The sequence below is a fragment of the Crocodylus porosus genome, unplaced genomic scaffold (assembly GCF_001723895.1).
Source record: "Crocodylus porosus isolate Cpor-Errol unplaced genomic scaffold, CroPor_comp1, whole genome shotgun sequence".
In the NCBI taxonomy this organism is placed as follows: Eukaryota; Metazoa; Chordata; order Crocodylia; family Crocodylidae; genus Crocodylus; species Crocodylus porosus.
The window spans coordinates 65,117,132-65,129,217 of record NW_017728931.1 but is presented as its reverse complement, the minus strand read 5'-3'; the positions used below and the strand labels follow the sequence as shown (position 1 = coordinate 65,129,217).

At 39.5% G+C, this 12,086-nt stretch overlaps 1 protein-coding gene across 5 annotated transcripts in view; it reads right to left on the bottom strand.

The window, feature by feature from the left end:
- ATP2B1 (ATPase plasma membrane Ca2+ transporting 1) overlaps positions 1-12,086 on the bottom strand; it is an 89,967-nt gene that overhangs the window by 25,584 nt on the left and 52,297 nt on the right. For all 5 annotated transcript variants that reach the window (XM_019545254.1, XM_019545257.1, XM_019545256.1 and 2 more), the window contains exons 7-11: positions 11,181-11,219; positions 10,760-10,921; positions 9,243-9,457; positions 6,898-7,140; positions 4,428-4,669 (exon numbers count right to left, since the gene is read on the bottom strand). In XM_019545254.1, coding sequence (XP_019400799.1) covers positions 4,428-4,669; positions 6,898-7,140; positions 9,243-9,457; positions 10,760-10,921; positions 11,181-11,219 — 901 coding nt within the window. The remainder of the gene's footprint in view (positions 1-4,427; positions 4,670-6,897; positions 7,141-9,242; positions 9,458-10,759; positions 10,922-11,180; positions 11,220-12,086) is intronic.

The window sequence follows — 12,086 nt, the reverse complement described above, 5'->3', positions numbered from 1 at the left end:
AAAAAAAAAAACAAAAACAAAAACACAACACCGCACAAATCACCTTCTCCAAGTTTTTAGAAGTGTATTCTTTACCCACTCCACAATCTTTCCAGTGACAGAGGTGAGGCCGACTGCTTTGTGGTTCCTTGGCTCCTTCTCCTTCCCTTTCTTGAAGTTGGGCACTATATTTGCCCTTTTCCAATCATCCAGGGCCTCTCCCAACCACCACAAGTTCTCAAAAAAGTTAAAAAAAAAGTTAATGGCCAAAACTTCTGCAATCACATTGGTCAACTCTTAGCACACTTGGGTACACTGCATCCAGCTCTATGGACTTTTAGATGTCTGCCTTTTCTAAAAAGGTCCTAACCTTTTCTTTTGCTACTGTCAGCTGCTCATCTCCTTCCCAAACTGCTGCTGGATGCAGTAGTCTGGAAGCTGACCTTGCCTGGGAAGACAGATTGGGAAAAAGAAGAGCAGACTTTCACATTTGTCACTAGGTTGCCTCCCCCATTCCGTAAGGGACACTCCTTTCTGGATCTCGCTGACATACTTGTAGAAGCCCTCGCTGCCCTTCAAGTCCCTTTCTGGCTGCAACTCCAACTGAAATTTGGACAGCCGAAGCACATTTGTGTGCCTGAGGAATACTCCTAAAACTCCTCCCTAGTCTAAGTATCTACTGCTTGTAAGCTTCCCTTTGCGTGTTTCAGTTCACTGACAGAGTTCCCTGCTAAGCCAAACTCGTCTTCCTCCATACTTGCTAGTCTTCCTGCACATCAGGAGGGTTTGTTTCTGCACCCTCAATAAAAGGGTTCTGAGGTTTGACTGGCTCTCCTGGACTCCTCCCACCCCCAACACCACCTCAAAACAGGCCTCCCAGAGGATCATGCCCATTAGTTCCCTGAGGGAGTCAATTTGCTCATCTGAAGTCTAGGGTCCTTACTCTGCTGCTCTCCTTCCTTCCCCTCAATCCTGAGCACAATCATCCCATCATTGCTACTGCCACTCAAGTCACCATCCCCTTCTACATTCCTCACCAGTTCTTCCCTGTTTATGAGCAGCAAGTCAAGAAAAAGCATTGCCCCCAATTGACTTCTCCAACACTTGCAACAGCTATTTGTCCACAACACTAAAAAAACCAACAACAAAAAACTTCCTGGATTGCCTGTGCACTACTGCAATACCCTCCCACTAGATGTCAAGGTGACTCAAGTCCCCCATGAGAACTAGGACCCATGATCCAGAAACTTCTGCTAGCTGTTTGGAAACAAAAAGAGACAGAAAGAATACTTTATCATCCTGGTCTGGTAGTTTATAGTAGGCACCTACCACAAAAAACCCTTTCTTGCTCTCCCCTCTGACCTTAACCAAGAAAGTTTCAAAAGACCCTTTTCAAGTTTCCTTCTGGAACTCTGAACAAACATACAGTTTATATATAAAGTACAACTGTTCTCCCCCACCTGTCCTTCCTGAACAGCTTGCATCCATCCATGACTATATGCCAGTCATATGAACTATCCTACTAAGTCTGTTATTTCAATCATGTCAGTTTCATGACTCTGCGAGGACTTAATTCTTCCTGCTTGTTTCCCAGGCTCCGTGCATTCACAGAGAGCCCAGAGTTCACTAGAACATTGCCTTAGTTCTTAAGGAAGAATGAGGCCTCACCTGTTGCCCTTACCTACTGAACACAGCAAAGATGCCAGTTAATTATGACTGAGTGCAGGAGCCATTACTAGGGACCTACTGAGATCACAGGAGGAGTTAGCGATGCAGCAGCACTTTTAAGCCTTGCTCTTCTCAAAACACACACCCTCCCTCCCCTGCACTCCAAATCAAAGGCAAAAACCATGGTATTAACTGCCTCTGCCACTCAGCAGTGCAGCGCCCCCCCCCCGGCATGGCAAACAGTAAAATTAAGGGTGCCACCAACTTCTGCTACAATTGAACTATTACCAAAATATGAAAATCTACTTTAACATGATTTAGATTGGCTTGGTTAAAAAATAAAGTATCAGACCAGATGATACAGAAAGTCAAGCAGTCAACTGTGTTTTATCAGCTTGGTCTAACAGCTGGCATTTCAAGCAGAGCAGATCACCAGATTACATGAAGCCTGAAAAAGGTATGCAGTCACAAGGTCACAAATAGTTTAAGAGTTTTACATCAGAAAAGCAATAAGATGATATTTCCAATATCTCTTTGAAGGAGTTTTGTTGGTTTGTTTTAGTTAAATACTGCTGCCTGAAGCTTTTTTCAGCCTAACCAGGAAAAACAAAAAATTAAGTGCAAGACCTCAAATACGTATTGCCTGCATTGCAAGATGCAGGGTATCCTTTCAGAGCTCAGAAGCTTCAATTGTAGACTTAAAAAGCCAACATACAATATTTATTATACAAAAGAACCCAGATCTGTTATATATGGGTCATTTGCAACCTGCTTCATGTACACCGTCTGGCCAAATTAAGGATGACTCTTGGCTATTTGCAGTGGCTTTTACTTCAAGAGGTCACCATTTTTCTATTCATCTGAAATTCATCATCAGCAGTCCCAAGCAGCTAATAAAAAAAGCAAAAATCAGTGCCCTTAGAAAGCCATAGCAAAAGCTGGAGCACTTAAACTCTCACTTCGTAGTTTTAGGTTCTTCAACCCCACCCCTATCCTTCCACTCATGAAGTTACCTGGATTTGCTCTCACTTCCAGAAGGTTAACTCAACTACATGTCAGTTCAGTAGATGGTCTGCTCAAAATGAAGCAATGTTAAAAAAGATATGGGAACATTCCAAATCAAAATGTTCTTTTAAAAGCATGTGGAAACTGCAAACTATATTCTTTGTGAACAGTCAACACTCATTTTAAAAAACACACACACACACAGCTTGACAGTTGCCACTGAAGGAAAATTTTGCAAGTCTCAACAAATTGTAAAAAATTCAAGCTTCAGTTAAATTGTTCCTCCTCTCTTCCTGTTAACTCTTCAAATACAACAACATATTTTAAAAAAGGTACAGAACACATTTTCTTACTCGCATTAAAACTGTGAATCAGTCTAGTCCTATTTTAACTGTCTTTTTAGAAATAAGAAAAAAAGTTTAGCTCAGTGAAATTTAAGATCACAAAAGGAAAAAAAAAAAAAGAGAGTGCTTAAGTGCTGACAGAATCAAGTTTGTATGGAAAAAAAGTCATAGCAGAGTAGGCAGTCACCAACATTCAAGCAATTAAACACACATCTAGCACAGCCAATGGCTTTCCCTACCCATTTGCTTGTTACTTTTTCTACTTGCCCAGACAGTGGGGTAATTTCAGATTTTCAGCTACTCCAAGTTTTGATACTCTTACAAGAAGGCCCTGCCCTATCAGTCTGGCATTTAAAAGAAAAATGAGCAAGTACAACAAATTTTGGTGAGGAGTGAAGACGCTACCCAATTTAAAAAAAAAAGGCTGATAGATGTAGATGCTGGTAAATTAACAGAGAAGGTACTGCAGTTGTTCTCTTGCTTCTGACTATTTTCCCCTTGTTGAACATCTAAAAAACACAAAAAACTTTATCTGTGCTGGCATTCAAAGTAGCTATGAGATTGCAATACTTCAAAATGGCAAGATTAAGTCATTTGTGTCAAACAAAAAGCCACGTAAATTGATACTTCCCTATTCTGTCAAAAAATGGAGAAAAAGACGTTTTTGATGTTATTGACCCTGCAGTAACTGGAGAAAAGGATCTTGGGGGTTTTTTTTTTTTCTTTCACTATGAGAAATCTAGACCAATTACAGGAATACCATGCTGACCTGTTTATTCACACAACTACCCTAAGACAATAAGTTAGTCTGAACATTGAGACTATCCTGATCTAGCACCAACATGACAATAAGAATAATATTAACTGGGTCCCCAGAACAAGCAAGATTAAAAGAGCCCCTACTAGAATAAAAAATTGCTAAAGCGGACTGGAGTTTTCTTTAAGAAAAAAAAAAAACTTGGCAATAGCTCAATTTCCTTCTTCTAGTACAGAGAGAGCTCAGTATCTGCTAAAAACTTCCAGAAGTATTTTTAAATTCCAGAAAAAGTATACTTAAAAAGTATTTCCTGAGGCTATATGCACACAAAGTATATGAAGCCAGTCTGGAAAAAACACTTAAAAAAAAAGTTCTGCTCACCTGTTCTACTGAAAGGAAGAAACAAATACGCGCCTACCACAAGCCTCAGTTCAAGAGAATATGGAAAGTTTGTTACTATCTTGGACTAATAAAAGTGTAACCCACAATCTGCATTGGTGGCAGCCAATGCAGAAGAGAGTCAGTCCTTTTGCACTGTATAGCTAGTAGTTTGCCCGAAAATAAACTCAAACTAATTGATTTAAATGTCAGTTTTTACATTGCTTTTAAGGAAGACAGTTTAATATATCTGCAACTAGTGACTAATACGAACACAACTTTTGGATTACTCTTACTTTTTAAGTACGATCTCAGAGGCACCTTTGCTGAATATCCGGAAGCTGCCATCAGAGTTTTTTAATACGGTACTCATTGATTTTCTAACAGAGTTGAACGTGTATACTTTGTACAGTGCCTCTTCTGGTATCTCGTTTCTTACATCCTGATAATCCCGTTTTAAATCCAAAAGCCATCCCAACAAGGCACATTCAGTTTTATTACCAACATGACGTGGTAGGCCACCTTCTCTCTCAGGAGGCTGTAAAAAAAAGAAAATATACACAACTTTTAGGAGGAATTGTTTCAGGTTTGCAAAGTACAGTCCTCCAATATTCAAAAACTGAAAGAAGGGCCAGCAGTAAAAACTTACTCCCCATCTTTCCTCACCATCCAGTTACATATTCTTGAATAATTGAAATTTGAGAGCAAGTCATATTCCATAGGGACAAAAAACCTGGAAGCCAGAGGCCCAACATCAAGGACTGTACATCCTGTTTGACCACCTTAGCACAGGGTCAAGAACTTCAACAACAGTTTATTATTAGGTAAAGTTATGATTCAATATTTGTAATGGTATTTATTATCCAATTTAGTTCAAAGTTTGTTTTACCTTCTTCCCAACCACAATATTACTATGCCTTTCTTCTGCCAATTTAAAGCCCACTCCTACAAGGTGTCCTCCCCATAAAAAGGTGACTGATTATCTGGGAAATCTTCTCTTAGAGAACGAATTTAGAAGTCCCATCATAAAGCTGTTTTCCAAACCCTGACCTAGTTAGTATTTTAAAAGCCCTTTTTTGTTTTTCTAGCATTTTTTAACTGATATTTCAAGCAGATTCAGTGTTGAATTCCATTACTAGTCTCACTGGGCATAAGCAATAGCCCTTCATTCACACTAACAAAATATTGGAGAAGCACTAGTCTGCCCTCTTCAGCACTGCAAATAAGCTTTTACACTATGATTTTTAAATACTTTCTTGAATCACTGTTTTACGTCTGGGCTGTAAATGGGCTCCATTTTGTTGGTTCCCAAGGTCTTGCATTCAGCCGTATTCAAGACATGAACATTATTCCAACTCCTATAGGAAAGAAACCATGCCTTCTTTTGTAAGTGACGGAAACCAGATTTGTACCACTGCGTCAATATGTCAAATTTTTAACCAGTTGTATGTCTGCTATTCACTAACACCAATATTAAAGTTGTGTTGAGAAAAAGATCACTTTGAAATCCCTTAAGGTATGCAGTCAGTATATGAGGACTCCATCTCCCTGTAACCACTTGCATGCAAAAAAGGTTTAAATTTTTTCTTAAGACTATTTCTTAAAACAATTTTCCAACTCAGACTTGAATGTTGTAAAAAGCAAATGAAATATACAAGACTGGTTTTAAAATTTTAGAGCTGCTCTCAAAAGATTAAGGCAATGCCTCTAATAGTTTAGAGAATATCATTTACTTCTTGTAGTCTGACATCTGGCTAAAGTCTCTCAGAGCCTCTGACAACTGTCAAAATCAGAGCACTTTAAAAATACAGCAATTTTTTTAAATGAGGTACATACAGCAGCCATAAAACTTAGTTTTCTACATCAGTGTAGAAAATGTTAGCTTAGAAGCGCCTGAATCATTCATACAAGACAAACTTGTACATTGTAGAACAATGTATATTGCTTCAAGTTGAGGACCAAGTGTGCTCACTTAATATTTCTCTTGTACCAGTTATCATTTACGTCTACAAATGTTTTTAAAAAGTTCTTCCTACACATACAAAGTTTGCAGCATATTTCTAGATGGCCTTAATTCAGAAGTGGAATTTAACATCAGAATACTGATACAACTCAAGTAATTATTAGAATAGTCGAGAAAAGCTGCAAGTGCCATCAGACTTCAGTTTGTTGACTTAAGAGGGACAAATTCTATACAGTATTGTGTAAAAATGAGTCCGAGACATCTGTATCCATCAGAACAAGCAGACTTAGGCAAAGCAAATATAGTACGGCATTTATTCATGAGTTATGTAATAAATTATGCCCCACACTATAAAAAGCGTCAATTAAATAGTAAAACTATTAACCCTTAAATCCAGTATTAACACCTGGGAATAAAAATAAAGAGGCATTATTTATACTTGCATTTTTTTCATCACATTCTAGTAAACATTTTTCATTACATTCTAGTAAACTGCTCTCACATTTTTATATTGCAGTAGCACCCAAAATGCACTAGATTCTTTCCAAAACAAAGAAAGCCCCCAGCCTGTAAAAACAAAAAATTCATGATGGTATCCAAGAACTAGCTTTTCATAAAAAAAAAAAAAAAAGTTAAGCTTCCTGATGTTTCTGAAGTCACCAAAATTATGCTGACTGCAAAACTAATACCTGCATTTTAAAGTCTGATTTCACACTTACCAAACTGGGTATTAACATTACAGTAGACTCAAAAGGTACTCTAATTTTACTTCACTGTATGAAAGGTAAGGAAGGTCTACTTACCAGTATTTTGGAAGTATAAGCACAATTAACAGAAATTCCTGTTACAAGATAAGCCATGGTGTTTTCAGGAATAGCTTCTGGTTCTGGAATTTTTTTACAATGTTTTTCATTGATGTAAGCCTGGACCACTGTCATTCTATTCATGGTCAATGTTCCAGTTTTATCTGAGCAAATAGCTGTTGCATTACCCATAGTTTCACAAGCATCCAAATGCCTCACCAAATTATTATCTTTCATCATTTTCTAAAAAGATAAAAGCAAATATGAACTAGCTGTTACTAAGGCTTTAATTTTCAGAAACTTTTCAGACTTGGGGATTAATGTACCCAAAGATAAGCACCCACCATTTCATGATGTGGCTACCTGGCAGTTTCTAAATGTGATGCATGCACATTGTGCACAGATCAACTGCATTTTGAAAACCTCCACTAAACTAGTCTCCTGCAACTGTGCATCAAGACCATGTAGGTATACAAACGAGTCAGTGGGCTATATATTAATAGATTATTAAACATTCTAACGGAGAGGTTCAGGTCACTGCTTAACCAGCTGAAGCTAGCATCTAAAAAGATGCCATCCTGACCCAAGCGGTTCAGACACGAACTCTGTAGCATCTGAAAAAGTAAGTTATTGCCACCAAGCCCTACCTTCTGCCTGACTTTAGACTAAAAAACCACCACTGTGATAGATTAGCCTAATATATGGTCTGCTCAATATTCAACGGTTCCCAACTGAGAGGAGAAATTCCCATTCCAGTTAAACTTAAGTCTCCCACCTGATCTTGTAAACCCTACTTGTACTTAACAAGTATGGAGGTAAGGAATTGTACACCACATTTTACTTTAGCTGATATTATTTGCACTGCAACATTGGACAAGAGCAGTGTTTCAGTTAAGACCTTACTTCTAACATGACACACTTATTTTGGGCACTTAAGTTGGAATTTAAACTCCAGTTCTTGGAAGATTCTGCAATGTTGGACTTCTGGCCAAGGGTGCCCAAAACAAGTAGTGTAACAGCCTGTCATTTGAGATATGGTTTAACACCAAAAAAAAAAAAACAAACAAAAAAACCCCACACACTCCTAGGTTAGAACATTATCCTAACCTCCAAGGTGCAGTTGAGCAAGCCCACAAAAAATGGATTTGCAGCAACTTTTCTGTTAATATGCAAAGCAAGTGCAAGGAAGCAGCATACAAAGCTGTTAACTGTTGCAGCCAAATTTCAAACTAAAGTGTCCAGTCCAAAAGAACTGCCAGGAAGTTTGATATTTTGAAGCTGATCAGGAGTAGGACACCCTTTTTCAAAATTGTAGGCTCTAGATATTCTGCAATATCAACTCAGATGGCAAAGGATTCAAATAAGATGCATCTTCAAACACTGAAGGATTATCGTGTAACCATTTGACTAAATTTAGTTGTGGTTGTACAAGTGTTAGTCATGAAAGAGTTCAGTGGACAACTTGCCTAGCTCAGTTTCTAAGAGTCTTGCAGTATACAACACCTCTAAAAAATTAAATAGTGTAATTAAGGTATGTTATTTAAGTTACCAATAATAGTTGTAGTATTACATAAGCATATTAAAGTATTACACATTGAATATGATTTTATCTTGTACAAAAATCAGAGAATGCAAGAGACATTTTGTTGCCAGCCTGCTGAAGTCTACATTGCCCTGCCCAAGACATTCATACAGTCAGGAATTTCAAGCCAGTTAGACACCAGGACCATATCCAGAAAAAAGTGCAGAGGTGTGGTATGTGGCATCATAGACCTGTGTGCAGTGCTATACACTGCACATGTAGATGCAACATGGAGAGGGGCTGACCCCAGGAGATTCCAGAGTCAAAAAAACCCCATGCCAAAAAGTAAAGAGCAGGTTGGCACATGTGGCAGTAGTGTGTACAACCCAAAACCAGAACCTGGCTGGCTGGAGCCATACTCTGGGTGCAAGCCAGGATCCCTGCTGCAGAAGAAGTGCTGCAGATGCAGCTCCAAAAAGGCCCCTAGATAAGAGTGCTGGGGCCAGCAGTTACTAGCCCCAGCCTCTCCTACCCCACCCAGAATAACCTGCTGCATACCAGAGCGCATGGGGCATGGGCATTCCCTGGGGACAAGCAGCAGTGTTACAAGGTGGGTTGCTGCTGCTGCCGCCTGTCCATAGGGAAACAGTATCCAAACTTTGTAGACCTGAGCCATGTCCACACATGCTTCTCTGAACAAAGGAGAAGGATTTTTTTTTTTAAATGCAAAAAAAAAAAAAGTTATCTACTGGGCACATTTCTAGCTGTTGCATTTGTACGTACCTGCCTTTATGTATGCTAGTGTTCCCCACCACACACCTACCTTTACAGAGTAAGCCAGGGATATAGTGACTGCAAGTGGAAGACCTTCCGGTACTGCCACCACCAGGACTGTAACTCCAATAATGAAGAACTTCACAAAGTACTGAATATAAATTGGTGTGCATTCAGCAAGCCAAGGTTGCTTCTTAATGCAGAAGGTATCAATTACGAAATACAATACAAGGATAATGACCGTGATTGCAGACATCAACAAACCTTTTGTTAAAAGGAAAAAAAAAAGAGAAGCAATTTTTTTAAAATAGAAAAAGCTAAAAAGCATTCTTGTTTACAGGACACATGCTTAAAATTAAAAATTTTCCTAAAATCCTAGTCTCGGCTTCCAAAAGAACATGCAAGAGGCAGTATTTAAAAATGAAAAGATACAATTGTATGGTTAAGAAATTGAATAGGAAAAAGGTACATAGCTGATGTAGTTAAACTACAATTCAAAATGCCATTTATGCATTCAGGAACAAAAGCTAGCTTTTCACATTTATAGGAAAAAGTTTAGTTAAGGCCATTATGCTGAACAGCAAGATAACTTTAACATAGATTTAGGAACAGAAGACTAATTATCAGGACTAACTGGTAAAGGCAGATTGTTCAGGTAATCTAATGTGGGAGTGGCTGAAGAACACTGGTTAGCACTTTCAGTGGACAGAAGTGGAAGCCAGAGTACAAGGGAGTATGGCAATGATTGGACATTAGGAGCAAGACACTCATGTTTAACCTTCTATTTTGTGGAAGACTGTAGATACAGGTGTGAAAGGGACCAATACTAGTGAGGTGACACGCAATTATGAAAAAGGATGGTCCTAAAATAAAGTAAAAGAGGGAACACGCAGGTATAGAAGCTAAAGAGGTTAACTGGCTAGCCGACAGCCTCGGAAAGATTAGGTAAAAATGTACAGAAATACCAATGTTTCATGTTCTAGGTATGTGCCCACAGTATATTCCCCTGAAGTGTAAGGAATTCCAGTTCCTTTTCCTACAGTCCAGAAAACCAGCTACCATGAAAGCATGTTCTTCTCCAAAAACAAGTTTTTTTGTAGGTTTGACCTTAGAAACAGTGGTACAGTAAAAAGCTGTTATCCAGCATCCCCCGGTTATGGGGAGATGCCAGATAACAAAAATATGCTGGTTAATTGAGTGGCCCAGGCTGCCGCTTCTCCTGCGGAGTCTGCAGCATCCCCCCGCCCCTCCTGCAGAGTTGCCACCCCTCCCGTGGGCCCTGTGGGACAGGGAGGCAGGTCCCACACAGCCCATCATGCCCCTGGGCCATGGGGGCTTGGAGAAACCATGAGTGCCACAGTGGGAACTTGCCATTTTACTTTATCTTACAAGCTGGCAGGCCAGTTAATTGAGCACGCCAGCTTGTAAGATGCCGGATAACAGAACTTTAACTATAGTTGACTAGCATCAATTTGTTGAAGTAGTATTTTCAGCTACCTTCTATAGTTAAGTTACTTTAGAGCGTAATGCACCAAATTTCTCCAGTGCACAGGAATGAAGTAATACCTGCTTTGCCAATCTGAACTGCCAGCTTAGTAAGTTTGCCTTGTAGAACTGATTTTTCTTTTTTTGGCAAATTAGCTCTCTTCTTGTCTTTCTCATCTCCATCTGCACCATCTTCACTCTTCAAAGGTTGCATTTCCATGGCTGCACCATCTTGAGCTTTTGCTAGGTACAGAAATACAGAACATGGAAGTTTAAAAATCAGCAGTCTCACCAAGGCTACAAGGCAAAAGTCAGTAACCAACTGGAATGCAGCAAATACATCTGACATGTTTTTAAACACAAACTTATTTGAATTTATCTGGGTTTTGGCTACATTTGCCTAGAAATCCTTTGTTTGGCATCATGTGTCAACTTGGTCTTTAAGCTTTAATTTTCAAAACACCCAAATTGTTATTTTTTAGTTTTGCAGGAATACATTTACCTTTGTTACGGTTCTCTAAAGCTCCATCTTGTTTTTTACCTACAAGACAAAAAAAAGGAGTCTCTAAATACATATAAAAAGAATTAAACATTTGTGTTCACCCCTCCCCCCAATATTCCCCATACAATTTAGTTTTTATTAGGGAAACAAGTTGACAAGGACTAGCTTTATTTTTGTTTTTTCCCCCTGCACCCCCAAGATGTTACTTGGGTACAGGGGTATTAGGTTACTCCTAAAAATGGAGATTCATATTTACAGTGTATTTTTGAAGTCTTCTCTTGCAGTACTACTGCAAAAAGCTGGCAAGGCAAAATGTCAAAGACTGAAGCGTTATGCACCCAGGTCTGTATGGAGCCTGATGCTTCCTATGCACAAGTTCCTACAAGGGAGGTGGGAACTAAAGTCAGGAGCCAAAAAAGGAGGTGCTGGAAAGGTCCATGCCAGGTAAGAGGGTGCATGCATTGGGCTGGGAGGGGGGGGGGGGGGGGGGAAGAGAGAAGGTAGAAAAATTGCAGGTGTGTGGCACAGTCCAACAGGGAGGCAGAAGAGCATGGTATGCGCCAAGCAGGCAGGCACTACTGCTGCCTGCGGCACTATGCTTCTGTCTCTGCCTGTAATAGCACTGCCAACCTGGGGAGGGGGTTTGCAGTATCCCTGGATTTCCCCATGTAGTCACCCTACCCATAAAAAAAGGTGCATTTAACTTGCCAAAACCAGTTTCATGCAACTTAAATATTTTCATTCCTAAGAAGGAACAAAGATTTCTACCCCCTCCCCGGTGTTATGCCACAAGAGTTCAAGATTTCAGGATGCCCTCCCTTTTTCAGACCACCTTTGATAAACACATTTTCCATGACTAAAGTATGCCATTTTCAGACAGGTGGGCATCAAGATACAAAAAAAAAA